Source organism: Cuculus canorus, chromosome 8, assembly GCF_017976375.1.
Source record: "Cuculus canorus isolate bCucCan1 chromosome 8, bCucCan1.pri, whole genome shotgun sequence".
Lineage (NCBI taxonomy): Eukaryota > Metazoa > Chordata > Aves > Cuculiformes > Cuculidae > Cuculus > Cuculus canorus.
In genome coordinates this window covers 12,210,100-12,229,332 of record NC_071408.1, presented here as the reverse complement: position 1 = coordinate 12,229,332, position 19,233 = coordinate 12,210,100, and the positions used below count along the sequence as shown (strand labels likewise).

At 36.3% G+C, this 19,233-nt stretch overlaps 1 protein-coding gene across 1 annotated transcript; it reads right to left on the bottom strand.

Moving 5' to 3' along the window:
* Positions 1-286: 286 nt before the first annotated feature.
* On the bottom strand, positions 287-19,233 carry UCHL5 (ubiquitin C-terminal hydrolase L5). The gene is made up of 11 exons (XM_009555812.2): positions 19,004-19,233; positions 18,009-18,072; positions 16,205-16,310; positions 8,465-8,590; positions 8,317-8,378; positions 8,108-8,238; positions 6,758-6,821; positions 5,608-5,710; positions 5,055-5,168; positions 2,974-3,072; positions 287-1,130 (listed from the first exon to the last, which is right to left on the bottom strand). The coding sequence occupies exons 1-11, from the start codon at positions 19,083-19,085 to the stop codon at positions 1,086-1,088; spliced, it is 996 nt and encodes a 331-aa protein (XP_009554107.2). The 5' UTR covers positions 19,086-19,233; the 3' UTR covers positions 287-1,085.

The following is a 19,233-nucleotide window of genomic DNA, read 5'->3' as shown; positions in this document are numbered from 1 at the left end:
TCAGAGTATAATTTTAAGATCAGAAATGCCTCTTACAGCAGACAAGTCTTTCTTTTCTCCTGAACAACATTGCTGCAGTGAATTACTTAAGTAGGAAACTCGCACACATTTACTGAAAGAGATCTTACTCTTCCAAGTCACAGCAAGGACTCAAGTGGATCCTTCCAGCAGTAGGAGAACACATTGTATGTTTTACTTATTTCACCAAAATTTTATCCTATCAATATATATGAAACACCAAAAGATAATTTGTTTCATATCGGGGTTTCAAAGAAATCCCTAAATGTATTTTTATGACACAAGCCTGCTGAGGTCAATTAAAAAGCATTACTTTAACGACTAGAATTTACTCTACTCTAGAACAGTCCTACCTTATACACAAGAACACTGAATCCCCAAAACGAGCATGCCATCTAACTCTGATTTAGAAGGCATAGTACTGAAAGTCACACGGCTGACAACCTCCAGTACATAGACTAATGATCTTAACCAATAACGAAATACCACAGAAGAAAGTTTGCCAAAATAAAAATGGGAATATTTATTTTCTTTTCTACTAAAGCAATGCAGATCTTTTGAGATTATACATTGGTCTTTGCAAATGTTTCTACAGCTAAATTCATACTTTTGAATTTTGTAAAAAAATTAAGACATACTTCATAAAAACAAAAACAGAGGGCATGTCACTGAACAATCCTATAGTATTACAAAATGTTAGTAGGGATGAGCAAAGAAGGCTTATGCTTATACTTAAACTCTGGCATTTGTATCATGACATATTCAAGTGGGACAAAATGGCTACATTTTCCTTGCACATTTTTAGGTCCACTTCCCAAGCTTTCATAAATCAGTTAGAATATTAAACACTGAATTTGACGAAGAGAACCTAAATATTACTTAGCAGTACTACATGCACAAGATGTAGGGGAAGGAATAAAACTAGACCCGTGCATACAGTACAAGACAAACTGTTACAATTGTCAAACATGCACTGGACAAAATTTAAAGTTTATGAAAAGTTTTATTTGTTGTCATGAAAATAAGTTTCAGAAGCACACAGTTGTATGTATTTTGCAAAGTCATCTTCACTTGGCCTCTTGAACTTTCTTGGCATTCTGTTTTTCTTTTGCCTAGAAAACAAAAAGGGAGATTATGCTAATCTCTGATGAGACAAAGATCTTTCTGGAACTCTGAACATTACATTTTTGAACTTGCAAAATAATATGCAGCAGAAAGACATTAAATGTAAATTTAGGCTCTTCAGAAGTATCCTACTACTATTTTACTATGTTCATATGTAAAGCCTTTCAAGAACAGATATAAGTTTGTATTTAAACTATAAAAGAAACTATAATCTTAAGTAATTTCCATAGGGGAAAAGTAGAAGTGAAAAAATCCACTGTTCTTAAAACATAATTTAACCTTCACTTATCATACCTCCAAATTCATTTTATTTAACATATAAATAACTCTTCCTAATGAAAACATCTGATGCCACAAGAAAACACATTCAGATATACTGAATATCACAAATGAAACTCTGAAGCAACTAAGATTTTAGTATTCTAGATATTTCAAAAGAGCAGAATGGAAAAAAACTCCACAAGAGTTCCCACCAAGATATTTGCAAATAGATTCTCATGTAACATATCAATTGATACATGGTTCAAACCAAGACAAGGGACTAGCATTTTTTCTTATGAATTTAGTGAAAACAGATTAGGCAAGAAGAGGATGTAATTCAGAGGCAATACTAGCCAACTGTCTTTCAGAATATTTGATCATTCTAAACTGGACTGGTGCTTGTTACCAGTTACTATTAAGCAGAACTGGATCTAATTCAGTGATTTAGAATGAAGATTTGTCATTACCAGCCACTCAGGTCCACTTCAGATTTACTTGTAAATGAAGCTTGATGGTACTATTTATAACTCCTATTAACATGAAACTGGATTAAAACTCCACGGTTATCCAAAGAAGGAAAACATTAAAAACTGAATCAAAAAGTTACTGTCTTATGAATTACTGGTCTGCAAACATACTTTACGAAGTAAATTCAGCTAAAGAGTATACTCATTACATAATATTTAGCTCTTGTTAATGTAATATAAAGGTCCTTTCTCAGTGTAAGTTCAAAATTGGTAATACTGTTAAAAGCACATGAGTACATACGCAAGTCAGTGCTGATCTTAGTACAATTCAAGTACTTGACTAGTCATACAGTTCTATAACCTTGCCAAAGTGACAGACACTTTAATAAACAAAAGTTCATACAAACCTTATTAATAAATCAACGTTAATAACTAGACACTTTAAAAAGGGGAAAGAAATGAGTGAAAAAGACAAAAAAAGTCAAGCTACCCAAATTACCAAAACCTCTGTGCAAAGGTTGCCATCTAGTGTTGACAGTGAGATAAATCAGCAAAACCGAGTACTAAGAGCCCAGGCTGGCAAGAGCGATCACTTCTACATACACATCATTGTATATATACATTTAACTAGCATTCAGTTCAAAAAGGGGTATCAAGAGGGAACTCTACTACATGCTTGCTGGAGCTACACGTTACATTTTAATAAGACTTTTTACTTCCCACGTAGAAAAGCCCCAGTCACGTCTCCTGTGTTGTAGCAACTTGGCCTATGATGTGATCATTTAGCTGATTCCAAATTGTCTCTTCCGATATTAGCATAAGAAAAATTTGTTTGGCTTCCGAAAGGGAAGAGACAGTTTGCATAACAGGGCAAAGCTTGTTGGCTTCACTATCTCCTGTCTCCACTGGAATTGCACCTCTTGAGAACTGCAAACAACCATCAGGTAAACCAGCAACGTGTTTGTATGTAGCAGTTTAAATAAATCTACCCATGCCATCTATGCTTTCAAGATATTTGACTGCATTTTTAATTTCAGTAGCAAGTTTGAGGAATTAGACTAATATTAGATTGTTTCTTAAAAATCAGGTAATAAATACTCACTTTTTCTACTAATGGTATTAACTGTTGGTGCTCTGCTAGTGTTTTTAATAGTTCCATGATGAAAGGCAGGTAGTTATGTTTTCTTCTAATATTTTCAATCTAAAAGTAAATTAAAAGCATCAACAAAATTACTATATGGCTATACAGGAATTTTTCCATCCCCATCATTGTCTCCCCTCACCAAGAGCTGGAGTTTTTTTAAATTTCAACCAGCTAAAAAGAAAGTTGAAGCAATAAAATTCTGAGCATGTGGTGAGAAAGTACATGCCAGATGACTTTACTGCTTAAGGCACAAATTCTCTCGGTGGTCTTCTGTCACACTAGCTGAAACCCCTTCAACAATTAAGTTGGTTATATTGTTTAGCTACAGCTGTAACACTGTGAAGTACTGTTACCTAAACTACTTACTTATTCTTCCCTCAACTTAAACTGCAGTTAAACCTATGTATTTTTACAGTCCCTTCCATACTTGTGGCCTTAGCCTAGGCTGAAGACTGTAAATACCCAGGCAACGCAAAAACAAAACTATTTTTGTTATATTACATACTCTGGAACTTCTACAATGGTTCAGTCCTTCAGAAAGGTAGGAAATTGTTTAGTTTTTCAACTGAGAGGAATGACCTCCATAGAACCCAAGCAGATATCCTAACATAAAAAAAGTGGACTGTTAAGTAGTTTCCATAGTATTTCCACATACAACTAGGAACTTGAAGGTTTTTTGCCCCTTGGTTTCATTTGTTTGCTTTCTCCCATGCTTTATACAGCACACACTTCGATTTATTTTTTTTTTTTTATAGTTTCTGGAATTGCATCCTGATGTTGTGGAACACAAAGCAATGACACTGCTTTAAAAACATGACAATAACATTTTAACTTAACACATGTACTACAGAAATATATCTGAAATTATCATTATAATTACTGAGGTCTTGGTCTGTACCTTCTAGAAACTGGTGAAAAATATTTGTTCCACTTTTAGTGAAGAACTACAAAATCTAGAGAAAAGTAGTTATTTCATTTCTTTATCCTTTAATATATACAACTTTAATTTTAAAGCTTATTTTTAATCTAGCCACTTTCTACACCCCCCTCAAACAGGTTAAGTGATTTAAAAAAAAAAAAAAAAGCAAAAACCCACTTTGGTTACTCAGCTTTTCAGCTGTCCCATCCGCACCCCACAGAACATTTTTATTTACTACGAATTTATCAGAAATCTTGCAAGAGATACAGCTCGGAGAAACTTTCCCACATTTCATTTTCATTAATATCACGTCATTTCAAAGAAAGATACACTTTCAGTGCACACACAGATAAAGTACTTATTTAGGAAAATGCAGAACGTGCCAATTATGTCTCTACTGCTTCCCACAGAGGAAACAATAGCAGGCAAACTATAACAAAAGAACAATTCAAGTGTGGTGGGGAAGCTTCTTCACTAAAAGCTACGCAAGTACCCATATGTCAGATTAGCAGATGTACCAGCAAAACCAGAATGAATCTATACATGAAAGTTCAGAGTCTCCTGATTAGCCTTCATTATTGACTGATGCACCAATATTCTTCATTACCAACAAGGAGAGCTGGAAGAGCTTATGTGAATGCTGTGTAGAAAAGAGTTACACTAAGACATGGAAGACCCTCTAGTGTAAACAAACAAGTCCTACTTAGTAAGAAGCTGCTGTTACATATTGGAAGGTACTAACAGTGTGTGTGTGTGTGTTACACAGAGCAATTAGCAACTCCAGCAACAAAAGGTCTGGGACACATTAAAGCCATTTCTTTGTAGGAGTTATAAAATATCTTTAAGCACAATGAATTCTAAAGTAAGAAAGACACAAAAGAGTGGCAAAACAAAGGTAGCTACAGATATCATTACAACTCATAAGCCTTATTGTAAAAGAAAGCAAATTGGTAATTAACCTCTAAATTTAGGAAAGTAACACAAAATTACATAACACTCTCTAGTACCCACCCAACTCCTACAGATAAATTGCAACAGCCTCCCATAGATATAAAAGCTAGCTTTCTCTTACAAGAACTTCTCCAAAAGCAGTTTCACCAGAAAAGCAAAAGCCAAATACCTTATATCTTTTTAATTTTTGGTTCTCTTCTTCAATTAACATCTGGTATTTTGCAACTTCTGATTGTATGGAACTTAACATGTTACTACTTTGATCTGTGTCCATAGGCTCCTCCTTCCACAAAACAGAAAAAGGTAAATGGGCGACAATATTGCATTTATTTTTAGATTTTTTAAAAAATTAAAGTAAGTCTTAAGAGCACTTCTATGACAGAAAAATTTAGGAACATTCAAGGAATTTCTGCAGTTAGTTACATGCAGATTAGCTCAGGTGCTATGAAAAGTCAACCTCCACTACCACAGCAAATTAGTCACAACAGACAGCAGCAATGATACTGTCACACTGTAGCAAGTGCTCAAACTGGCTTGCTCAGAACTAACCAGAGCTACTACATCAGTGCATCCACAAGGCATTGCACTGTGCACACAATAATCCTTCCCTGCTATTTTTAGCGATACTCCATTTGAAGAAAGGAAAGAAAGAGGTGAATAATAAACTGAAGACAGAACCATTATCAGAGAACCACTCCAGTAACTTAAATACCACAGCCTACCTCTGCAAGTTGCTGCTGTAATTCTGCAATCTTTTGCTCGTATATCATCTTTCTGTCAGATACAATGGCCATCAAGTTAAATCTTATCTCTCCTTCACTGTATCTAAAAGAGGAACAAAGCAAAAAAAAATCCAACAACTCAAAAACCTCCTCCATGAATTCATTATAAAGGAACGCATTCTGTGGAAAAAAAAAAATCTAAATAGCTCTATTATATTAAGTTTTACTATAGATCTAATCTTGCCACGAAATAAAATCAGACCTCAGATGAGCAGTATTCAGCATATAACTCCCAATAATCTCCTCTCTCAAGATATTATTCTTTCTGCCTGTGGCCACAAAATATAAGTACTGAAATCATCCAAAAAATAAAACAAGGCATGATATAGTTGACAAAATTTGCACAGGACTGCTGCACACAACTGTTTTTACTTTTTTACTGTTACTTGTTAGAAAATGTTAAAGTCTTAATACAATGTGAAAAGTACATTCAACAATTAGACTAGAAGGGCTTTCAGAGTTTAAATTCTCCAAATGTGACTTGGTAGCAATATTTTCCTTATCAAACAGAAGTCTACAAGTGAAAGACTATGAAAATTATTTTCTAAAAATTACATAAAAATTGAATTATATTGCTATGTTCAGGCCTGCAGCTCGGTAGCAGAGCTAAGAAGTAGGAAAGCTTCTAAAGTATGTTTCTCTAGCTTGAATTTCTAAAACAAGCCACATACCTAAGGAAATCTTATTCTCTGTAAATACTACCTGTACAGATAGAGTTATTTTTTTTGATATTTTTAAGTGCACACCCAAACTTCATATATATGGTAATAGCACTCCATTTTCACTCACAAAGGCCCAGAGCTTTTTTAATGGAGTTAATAATCTTGCTCATCCTTTTTCAGAGTATCCCTCTTCACTAGACTGATACCTGCTTTGATTAATCATACAGGAATATAGAGTGTTTGAGACTTAATCTAATATCACATTTGGGTCATATTAGGTAATAAGTTGGGAAGCCAAGAGATGCGCAAAAAATAATGCATAAGCATCATTCCTTAGAAGTTCAGCTGAAAGTCTTCAATTGAAAGATATTAAAATTAAAGAATCTTTAAACATATATCTATCTTCTAAAAGCATCATGACCATTTACTTTTGTATACGTTTCTCAATGACAGGCCGTACAGCACTTATCCAGTCATCTTGATTGCATGCACCTAGAAAACAAAACAAACAAAAAGTAACCTCCTTTGCAAAATTAATTGAAAATTCAAGATTTGTACACTTAAGGCTTATGCATCAACTTCAGAACATGTAACAAGTTTTTCCTTGGCAACTGCAGACAATTTTGAGACCTTAACACATACTCAGAGACTCATGATCTTGTGACCATAAAAGTTATGTTACTGCTAGGTCTGCAGACTGTATAGTCTCGCCAGACTGAAGATGAGATCTAGCAGTAAGCCATTATTCAGCCTAAAATAAATACAACTGCCAAGAAAACTGGGAAAACACTTTGGAAATGGAGTGTGTAACATTACATCAGAGTCAAAAGAAAGTGCAGACACCTGATAGGCACGAGCTTTTGAAGACAAAATGGCACACACGCAAGTTAAGAAAGATTACGAGACACAAACCGGGAACAAGTCTTACTGAGACTAGAACTACGCCCTTTTAGCTATTCTTTTTTAAACCACTGGGAAATTCCATGCTATCTAAGAAGAGGACAGTGTGGAAACACCACGCAGATAATCTATAAAAAGTGTATGGAGTTGGCTGTATACATGCCCCACTGAAGAAAAACAACAAAATAAATACATAGTTTATAATCAGTCTGGGAAAAAAAGCTTCGAAAACATGACAGAGATTGTCTTGGGTGACAATATCACAAAAACGAAGACATGGGGAGAAATATCAGTGAAAGAATTGCAGGCTATCAGTAAGGAAAGCCAAAAATATTACACAGTTTTACCAGATTTTGTCAGAGACAGCTCAGAACAACAGTATATTTCCGTAAGTAAGAATCACAGAACTGTTTGATTGGAAAAGGCCCAACCGTACGCGTCCATATCCCTGAGCACTTAATCTACCTGTCTTTTAAAGACCTCCAGGGATGGTGACTCAATCATCTCCATGGGCAGCCTATTCCAGTGAAGATCTGTAAACACCCACAAGGAGTGGGTTATGTAAACTTTTCTTGCAACAAAACTATTAATGTATTAGAAACTCATTAAATTGCATAGCCTGTTTATTTGATTACTGAATGAAAGGAGAGAGAATTGGAAACCTAGAGAAACCAGGAAGAAAACTGCATTTTCAGATCAACAAAAATAAAACAATAAAAATGATAGCAAAGAACTACAAGCCTGAATAGCACATGAAGAAAGTTTTAAAGATGTACATTATTTTAATAAATAACTTTGTTTGGTCCTATAACATAGCAATCTGATGCAATAAGCTACTGTTAAAATTAAGGATGTTGAGAAAAATCACAAAAAATTACCTAAATCAATTGGTCCTTCCCTTAGGCCATCTAGTTCATATAGCCTTCCATTAACAGGAACATAGCTTACAAAGTGAAATGCATCTTCTTCTTTTGCTGAAGACTTCGCATCAAATTCAAACATCTGTTGTCTGCAAAGAAAACGTTAAAAAAATCTGAGATTAAAAAAAATTTGGTGAAATTTTGCCTTTATTTGAAACATGCATTACCTGGCAAAACTGTTGTGAACTTGCCGAATCACTTCTGAGTTGCTTAGTGCCAAACCTTTCATCTGTAATTAAATAATAAAATGAAATTGTAAGCCAACATGAACATAACACAATAATACTAAAAATACAGTAAACAGCAGGCACTTACCGCAGCATCAAAACTTTGAGAAAATTCCTTAAATTCTGACAAAGTCTCTCCTAGATGGATATCTTGATGAGCACAATTTAACAGCACACTTACTATGGCTTGAGTAGCACAAGCATTATTAATTACCTAGAAAAAAGCATTGAGAATTTTTTCAGGACCTGTAATAAAAACTTAACTGAAGCTGGTCAACAGTTTTCATTACAAACACATTATCTATGCTGAGTCACATCATAGACTTACTCTACAACAGGCAGCAAAACTAGTCCAAGTAGCAACAAAAGTCTTTGCTGTAGGAGACTAGTAAAATGAACGCTGGACGGCTGTCATATACAAGTCATTGATAAAACTGATATTTCACATCTCTACTTAGAAACTGTCATTCTACTGCCTCACCACCTCCCTAAAGCGATTAATAACGAACACAGAAGAAATATAAGAATCCTTTGATCTCAGTGGAAAAACAAAAGTACTATTCAAAGCAAGCTGCATGAATTATGTTATATTAATCTACGGTCTTAAAAAAAAAAGTCAACCCACTCAAAGAGAATGTCCTTCAAGCAACCAGAACTCCAACCAACAGCAGGAGCTTAGAAAAAAATATTAATTTAGAGTAATAAAGCACATTATGGGACGTAGAATTTTTTATGAAAAGGTTGCATTGGACGTTTTCAATTTAAAAAAACGTCCAGGGATAAAATAATAAAATTTAGATGTGTTCCAAGGAGTTCAGATTTTTTAAAATATGGTTTGCCATACAAAATTTTAGATTTTTCACTTGTTTCTTAATTCACCTATATATACCTATAGGTATATTTACCTATCCTTTCCAACCTAACATTTAAATCACTAGTTTGTGCAACACTGTTCGTTAGATTTAAGTCTTAAATATTCAATTTTTAGAAAAGATAAACAAACCCTTTCATATTACAGCCATGATTTAAATGTTGCTTAGTAATACTAAAATCAAAATACAGTATTTAAAGAAAGAGAGATACTACAAGAATTATTAAATATAATCTGAGATTAATTAAAAAGCACAAATTAATCAAATGGTTTAGGGCCATAATACAAGAGAGATTTCAGATAAACAGTATTTCTCAATGAGCTACAGGCTAGGAAAAATGATGACCTTCAGTCTATGAGACTATTTTACAATTAATGCTACTTAATTAATGCTAGTTAATTACAACTAATGCTACTTAAACCTCAGGACTGGCAGAAAGAATGTTGATTTTGTATTAAAAATGACAATTAGTTCAGGGCTGTGCATGTGAAACCACTTCCAACAAGAAAGGAGAAAAAAAAAAATAACCAAGCCGTTTTATAATCAAAGCTAGTCTCTAACTAACAAAAAGAGCCTACTAGGTTAGTACTATAAGTCACGATATATTTATTTTGAATACTTCAGAGAGTTCTCATTTCAGATTATATGTCTGTAAAGTGCACGTGATAAAGAAATAATAAAGCACTTCTTAATTTAAGAATTCAATCTAGTTGACCAAAATGGTAATTGAAGGAATCAACTACACACACAGAACAGATTACAGCAACTGAAGTCAAATTAAACAAACTGGAGGTATGCAAGCTGGAGTTCACACAACTACAAAAAAAAAAAAGAGGACATACAAGAAAAAAAAACCATCAAGGGCAGTGAAATAATGAATAGCAGCAGAAAAATTAAAAACAAGAGACTACTAGAATGACATAATTCAAGACAATTACTACTATAACTTTTTCAGGAAAAAAAAAACAAGAACTGAAGATTCTCCAAGATATGACTAGAAAATGGTACCAGAGACAGTTTTAAGAGGAGTGCTAAGATGGAAGCAGGAAAATCCTAAGTGGATTAGAACAAGTTAACCTGAAGCAGTGTTACATGTGTTGTAATTAAACTGATAAAAAAGAGGAAGAAGGTAGACACCTGTGGTGTAGAACTATTTGAACAGCGCTACTAGAATGAAGGGAGGGTCACTACAGCAAACTGCACTTGTTAAATGATAACTAATACAGGACATTATAGGAAGAGACAGCACTAAGTGGTAACAATTTTGACTGAAAAATCAAGATGGCACAACCAGTTTCTCTGTCAGACTGTTAAACCAAATAATAGCTTCAAAAAAGAGAAGGGAAATTAAGAGATTTTTGTGCCTAGAAGAAAGATCAACAAAGAAACTGTTTGGACTAGCTAGATACAGGAGCTTTAAAAAACAGCAAAACCAGGAGAAATAAACTGAATAGGGAATTTGTGGTCTCACCAAATACGTGCCTTTCAGCATAAATATATTTTTGTACTCCAACTGCAGTACGAGAGGAGTCTGTTTAAGTGTATAAGGATCAGGCTAAACCACGTATTACTGCAAGAAAACAGTTTGCCACAGATGCAAATCTTAGACCAGTGGCCTCCAGCTGCTGAAATGGAAATACATTACTGCACTACAAAATCTCTTCAGAGAGCGAGAAGCAGGAGGTAAGGAAAAGGCAACAAGAATAGTCCTGTAGCAGAGGAACAGAAGGAAGTGCAGTTGACATGTAAATAGATAGTGTGTTCCTGGACCTAGCTGACATGAGAGAAGTACCAAGATGGGAGAAGGAGAGGTGGCTCACGGGAGGATGAAGAGGACAGAGTGAGAAGAAGGTGACTGTTGCACCAAACATAGACGAGTGGAAGGTTTATTTGTGACACAGGCACAGCATCCTATCAATGCACACAGCCAGTCCAGCACTCCTATGTGCACATGCTAGCCAGTCCTTTGAAAGAGAAACTGGTCAGGACACTAATTTCCAATGTGTCTCTTACTTAAGGTTTCTTAGCGTTGGCAGAAAACATTGTCCGCATTTAGATCCCATGAGAATATATGGGGGTTGTCCTGTAAATATTTTTATTTTGACTTGAATAAACTTAAGAGGATTTTCTCTATTTCTCCCGAAATCCCAAAATTTACCTATTTCTGTATAGGAAGTCCTGGTGAGCTATTCGATTGATCAATATTCAGGACGCCAACCTACAGCAGATACCTGTATTGGAATGACTATCTTTCCAAAGCTACATGGTATATTTAGTAATTTTAAAATAAAATAATAATATACAAATATAAATATGCACATTGGTGAGATGATCTCAAAATAACTGAGAAGATCACCCTATCACTAAGTGAAGCTTAGGTTACCTTAAAACAAACAAAGGAACCAGCTGAATAGGCTACTCTGACATACTCCAATTAAGATGTGTAATTTCATGAGCATGCACCTTTCCCCAAGGATCAAGTCTGAGTCCCTGGATCAACGTAAGGCTGAAGCATTAAGTCTTGACTTGTATCCTCTATCTGCTGGATTATGTATTTTGTTTTCCAAAAAGCTGTGGCCAATCCTGTGTAGCAATGTGTAGCATAACCAGTAAACAAACCTCTGGGGTTGCCTTACTAAGTATCTCAATGTTACACAACAGCTGGCTTTACAAAGTTCAACATGAAAAAATTCAGCATTAGGACAAAGTTCCAAAACTTTTTCTATCTAATTTTATTTATTTTCATTGCTCAGGACAAAGATATAATCTTCCTACAAGTTACATTCAGTTACTGAAAAATCTCTTTCCGACTTCTATTAGATATGTTACATGTTGATTTTACTTCAGTTATCTGTTATCCCAAGTTTAGCTTTAGCACAGATATCTGGTCTATCTTAATGTTACCGAAACTGAAAATTTCAAAAATTTTACTTTGAAATCAACTGAAGTATTGGGACTCTTAAACACTGCCCCACATAACATGCTTCCATTAGTGGCACAAATATAACTGAAGACCAGTGTTTCGCTACTATATTAACAGTCGCATTTAGAAGATCCTCCTTCTGAAGGTATGTAGATTTTATTCCAAATTAGTGACATTAATGTTATTATCACAATTTTAATATTCTATCACCATAATGCAGCATAAAATAAAACCATGGCACAAACCAAAGACACTACACCAATACTTCAGTAATCTGAAGAGGCTATTAAAATAAAAAAAATAGTACATAAGTCTGCAACAATGGCATTCTTTTTTTGTCAAGAGACATTTTCACTTCTGCAGTGATTAGCAGAGAATAAAACTACTAAAAATAGTGCTGAGATTGAGTACCAGTGAGTGGTACAATCATGTAGCCACACTGCGTAAAAATAACAACAAGGGCCTACTTAAGCAACACAGAAATCAGGAAATTCAGAGTTAAGGTTGAGACTGTATCCTTAACTCACCTCATTGTGCCTAGGTATCCTAGCTCAAAGGGTATGTAAGATCATCCAGAGTTCTGTGGCCTCAAATAGAGGACCAAATCATACCTAGGCATAACAGGGAGGCCAAATTTAACACGAGTGCACATAAAAGTGACCAATAAAAAAAAATTTCCTTTAATATGCATGCACATTAGCCAGACTTTGAAACTGACCCTCCCCACAACATACTTGTGATTTAACTTTGAACAAGATCTAGTTGTCATTTGGAATTCAACTACAGCATTGCTATGAAAATAGATGAGTAAAATGTGAGCATGCACAAGCTTCTTACCAAAATTGTGTTTCCTAATATAATTTTAAAGATGTAAAAGACTATAGCTCTCAAACTGCCTAGCAAAACATCTAACTAAAGCTTCACCCTTAGAAAAAAAACTAATTTAAGACTGACCATCTAATTAAAATTGAACAGAAACAGAGACATGCTGTAATGGCATAATTTATCTTCCAAACTAAATTGTTCTTACATATTAACAGTCATAATCTTGCTCATACAGGATTCAGAATGGCATTTTAAAATTTCTCTGCAGTAAAACTGATTGTACCAGATCTCCCTAGATGGGAACATTTAAAAGAAGAAAATGTACGGGAAAGGAAAGAGCTAAAGACTAAAGATTTTTAAGGCTCCGGTGTCATATCAGTTTTGAAGATAAAGATCAGCAGACCAATAATCTTAAGTGTCAAAAATGTTACTAATCCAGAAAACAAATCTACTTGTTCCAGGGTTTCAACCTACAAATGAACATATGGTTATTTTACTCATTGCTTTACGTTTGTAATTAAGGAAAAAAAAAAAAGCACTGACATCTGAAAGAGATCCTTGAAAGGTAACAAAATCCCAAACTCAAAGCCACCATAAAACTGGACTTAAACCGTGCACAGAGAACATTAAAAAGGCATGCAAGCCTAGCTGCATGACAGCTGGGAGGAGTTGCAATTTTACAGTGGAAATACTTAACATTAATGCTTGTCTTTCCTTGTGCTCCTGAGTGACTCAGAAGGATTCACAGACTGTGGTTGCAAGAATTGCAATAACTTCAACACTACTACAACGAAACTCTGGTTCTCTCTCACTTACCTTTCAACAGCTTTGGCCTGTACAGACTCACTGAACAAATACATCTCATAATATGGCAGGAAACCAGCACAGAAAATACAGAGAACCTACAGAAGACGGCTGGCTGATGAGCTGCACTGGCTCATGCAAGGTCAGTTAGCATCTGAGCCATTGCAAGAGAGAAAAAGAACCATGCAGTTGAAATGAGATGGGTCAGGAGGACCAAGACATCCTGCTCTCATCAACAGAAAAGCATCAGATCAGCCATTCGCTTCAGAAAACTCTATCAGTCCTCAAAACGTAGCTTGTCAAATTGGATCTCTAAGGCTAGCTTCCTCCAATGAGAAACCGGTATATCAAATCCACAATATCAAAAACTATTTCCTTCTTTAACTGTTGACTTTTAATTTTCATTTCTTTGTGACTAGTTGACTAGCTTTTCAGTCACAATACCTCAATCTGGGCAAAACCGAAATGACTTGAAACACAAGCATATATATATTTACAAGTGCTAAGCCACTGCACCTTACTAACAGATAATGCTACAACATGAAAAAGCTATCCTAATTTTAAACTATTTGCAAGTTACTTTTTAAACTTACATAATGTGGGAATTAGTGGAAGATTGGTGAGGAGAATTGTAAATGTCTTTGGGCAACTTGTAGCTGGGGTGTTAGAAACTAAAATCATGGTAATCATTAGTCTTGTGTGCTTCACAAGTATAACCTCTGTGGTTAGATAACATAGGCCCGTGATAAACTCAAGAGACACCCTAGCGAACATCCTTGAGATTCCTGCTGTGCTTTGGGAAAGATCAAAGCATGGTAGAAAACAGGGAAAACCAAGCAGGTTTGCACTCATTCCTTCTAGGAAGGACCAAGGCCTGCATTCCTAATTGCATTTTCTGTGCCCGGGGTTGTTTCAAAGATCCCCATGTTCACGAGGTAATGGGAATAATTTTACTCTTTGCATTTCATCCATGGTTTGCAGTTGTTCCTGCCTGTGTCAGCTCACATGCATTCCATGCCATCATGTAGCAAAACCAAATACTACTATTTTAAAATACTGAACACTTCTCAAAATTGCTTTCTCTGCTGAAATTAGAGAATTCTTAGAGTCATCCCAGCACATCATCTTTAAAGGCAGCAGGTGAAGCAGGGGGAAGATTAGAAAGTTCCTACACCTCCACAAAGAGATTTCAGACTTAAGAAAACAGTAAAATAAGAATGCTTCAAAGAAAGCTACAAAATAAAGATGACTTTTCATTGCTAGCCTTTAATTTTCTGGGTTCGTTAGGAAGTCGAACATTATCCAAATTTTCTGATGTACATTCTGTGATACCAACCTAGGGCTCAACAAAGCTCCCTTTAGATTCCTATTCATTTCCCCCGGCACACAAGTGCCCTTTGAGAGCGATGTCAAGGATGTTTTCCACACCAACGCCATTCTGTAGCCACAGCCTACCAATCACTAAGAGTGTGTTTGATTAGGTAGAAATCACAACCTAAACCAGTGCCTATTAGGCCTAACAACCTAGAAAGACATTTGGAGAACTACTGTTGATCATCGTATCATAAGAATGGTGGACACTGCTTGGCAGGACTCAAAGAGCTGCAGTAGGGTAAGAACGAAGGAAATAGTATTAAAAGATCATGGAATAAAGGGATCTACAATAGCATAAAACAGCACGGCGACAATAGAAGAAACAAATTGAAGATTACTATCTGCACACCAGAAACATGTACAGAGTAGTGAGAAGACCTACAGATAGACCTAATGTTTCCATTTTCCATATTTCTAGGCTTGTAGCTACAAGTGCTCAGAGAGGACTTTACATTCTGAAATTTACATACAGAACACTTCTGCATTTGTGAAAACCAAACACACATCCCCATAAAACAAAAAAAACCCAAACCAACAACTAGTCTGTTTGTCAGTCTTCATAGAAGGGCTAATAATTTGCCCTTTGATAAAAATGCCTTGTAATTAACACATGTAGGGTTACACTTCTTGTTGTGACTGTTGGAACACAAGGAAAAAACTTGGCCAAAATAATCATTGCTTCCTAGAATTTGTTGAAAGTGGTTTCAAAAAAATAATTTGCTTGTTCTGCTAAGAACAGTTACCAAGTAACTATTTATTGCACAGATTAGTTACTTATTTCCATACCCAAGGGGCTGACAAATAGTTTTACCCTTCCACACCTTATTTTTGTCAGACTTGACATATTAATCCTGTTCGCTTTGTTAATCATCTTTCAATGCATAGTTCTTAGTCTCACAGAATTTGTTGAAGTTATTTCACCTTGTAAAATGTTAAATTTTACGTACATGTTAACAAAAAGCTAGTTATCTTTCAGCATTAAAAGCTATATTTCATGACATATGTAAGAAAAATACTGAAATTGCCTTACCTGTTTAGCAAAAAATATTGTATCCAGTCTGGAATCCTGAACAACAGAACCTGCTGGTTCCTCTCCAGGCTGCCACTTGAAGAGAAAGATTAGCCCATGTACTGGCCTAAAAATTAAAATTGATAGAAAAAAAAAAATAAAATCACATGTACCAATGAAAAATATCAAAGCCAGAAATCTCTACTATAATTTAAGTGCATGCTGGTACAGTAGGTCTGTTAATTATTTCTTTCTCAATATTGGAAACTTGCACTGAAATTATCACATGTGCTCTTTCAATTGGGCAAAACATACTTCAGGCTTCCTTCTGTATATACTAAACAACTCCAATCTGAATTAGTACTTAGTAATTTTCACAAATCAGGATCTGTTTTTCTGGTTAATCTGTACTGCAAAAATAGCTAAAAAAACATTTGTCAATCATATACAAGAGCTGGAAGTAAAGTTTTGGTAAGCCTTTTAGGCATAAATAAAATTAAAAGAGGACGTTTTGTGAAACTGGTTTCAAAAAGTGGTTTCATACTTTGAACTAACCCTATGAGAAGGAAGGGAAATCCAGTTTTCTCTGCTTCCAAAACTGTATCTTGCTCTTCAGACTGCATGTCTTGAATAGTACACAGTTTTTACTGCATGTTGCACTGTATTAAGTATTTCCATAAACCAAGAATTTATTAGTAAAAGGAAACAACTCTTACAAAACCTTCAGCTAGAATCAAGCAAACACTTTTCATCATATCAACCTGAATTTAAGGTAATCGCCACGAAGGCACCACAAAAAGTTTATCTACAAAAGGTAAAAAGGCACTACTGTATTGCATGCAAAACTTTTCTTAAGTTCTGACCAAAAGTCTGAGACACCTTTTTAAAAAGTGGGTCCACCGAGTTTGAAAAATGCTATGTGTTATCGTATTCTTTATCTTTTAGTATTTAAGTTCAATACTGTACATGCACGTGCATGTAACAGAAAGAAGCTGGCCATCACTCAAGGCTAGAAAGATACACATCTTACAGTACAAGCAAGCAAAGCAGATATGTTACTTTATGAAGAAAGTAGGTAATGTTCTGACGAAGTAGCATAGGAAGTACATAGCGCAGCCAGCAAATATACCACTTCTCAAGAAACATTTCTGCCATTCCAGTGTCACTTCTCAAATATCTTCCGTCAGACAAAAATTCTAGAACTACATCTTCTGTACTAACTGCTGCATCTCCCCAAGAAGTAATTAAAGAAGCATTGGAGATCTGCACTGGAATAGAGTATGGTCTGTGTTAGATGACATTTTCCTCTCAAAATCTTGTATGTGAACACTGGTAACACACTACATGGACAAAACAATAAAAGAATTAATATTGCCGAGGACAGAACTGTTGGAAGTGGTTCTGCAAGAGAAACAAGTCACAAAAGTACACAGCTACATTACATTATTTAAGGCAACAGATGCAGTATCATGTTATATAAGGAAGAAGGGTGATAAAGCAAGGAACATAAGTTTGTCAAAGAATATAAAGCAAGCCAATGACAAAATAATTCGAAATCCATTTTCACATTCTAGCTGTTAGTATCTCCTTTAAAACTCAGAAAAGCTAGATTAAGTACCAAGTCATTAATAAAAATTAATTGAATTGCCAAACACTCAGTTAAATCAAAATTCCAATATGAACTTCAGCGTAAACTGAAGAAGAGACAAACAAAACACAGCGCCCTTCAAAATATGCCAACAAAACCACCTACTCTAATACACACTCTTACAGAGACTTCGCATAGAAGTGAATAAAACACAAGTAGTTTAGAAAAGTGCCTTACTTCAATTTTTCAAAGTTCTCTGGTTCCAGACTCCATATTTCTTCAACTTGTGCTCCTCTACAACCTGAAACAAGATATGGGCTTTTTTAGCTATTCCATTTAAAAGGGGCACAGCCAGGTAAGACAGACACATGAAAGAACTGTGGTAACATTTACGATTTGTATGTCTGGGTTATGGAAAAGCCTATTTACAGGCTTTAAAGCACCTTTACTAAAAAAAAAAACCAACCAAACAAAACAGATCCAAAGAATTCACTTCAGGAATTTCTCCTGTGTATGGTGATGCTCTCTTCATAACACAGGTGCTTTTGAAAAAGAAGCACGAGAGATGAACATATTTTTGGTCACCTTACCTCCTTTGATCAACTGAAAATAATACTCTTTTTAAAGACACTATCGGTTAGACCCAAGCATAACTTAAAACATAGATCTCCAGATAAAGACCCTCAGTAGCTGACTGAAAATACTGTAAGCAATACACTCAAGCAATATATTTGCACGAGACAGGGCCCAAAAGGTTCAAGTTCTTATAATGTGGAAAATTACTCTATCAGTTAAGTACAAACACAAAAGCATACCCAGACTTCACTTACGAGAAAGAGATGTGATAGAAACTATACCTCAATATAAGCTCGCTTAGAGTAACTCTGGGCCAAAACCCTGCGTAAACTTATCTGTTGTTAACCACGCAGCCAGTCTAACAGCCGAGCGGCCCCTAGTTCCGCCCAGCACCGCAGCACAGCCCGGGCACTGCCCCTCTGCAGGGGGCTCTGTGTCCGCCTCAGTGCCCGCCGAACCCCCGGGCAGAAGCAAGCGCGCCCGGTGACCGGAGGGACCGCGGGAAGGGTCGCCGTGCGGGGCAGCCACGCAAAGGTCACGGGAGCAGCGCTCGTTTCACCGCGCCCGTGCAGCACGCGGGAGCCCAGCCCCCGCCTCCTGTCCGCCGCGCTCCGCCCCCGCGGCCCCGGGCCCGTCACTGCCCCATTTCCCCTCACCGAAGCCCTTGATGAGCTCCGTGAAGACGCCCGGGTCGCTCTCCATGAGGCACCACTCGCCGGCGCTGCTCGCCCCCGACATGTCCGCGCGCTCCCTCAGCCCCCGCCGCCGCCCGCAGAGACTGCGAGGCCGCTGCGCGCCGCGCCCTTCCCGTCAGGCCCTGCGACCCACGCGCGCCCGCATCGCCGCGGCGAGGGGGGGCGGGAGCAGGAAGCGGCGGGGCCGACTG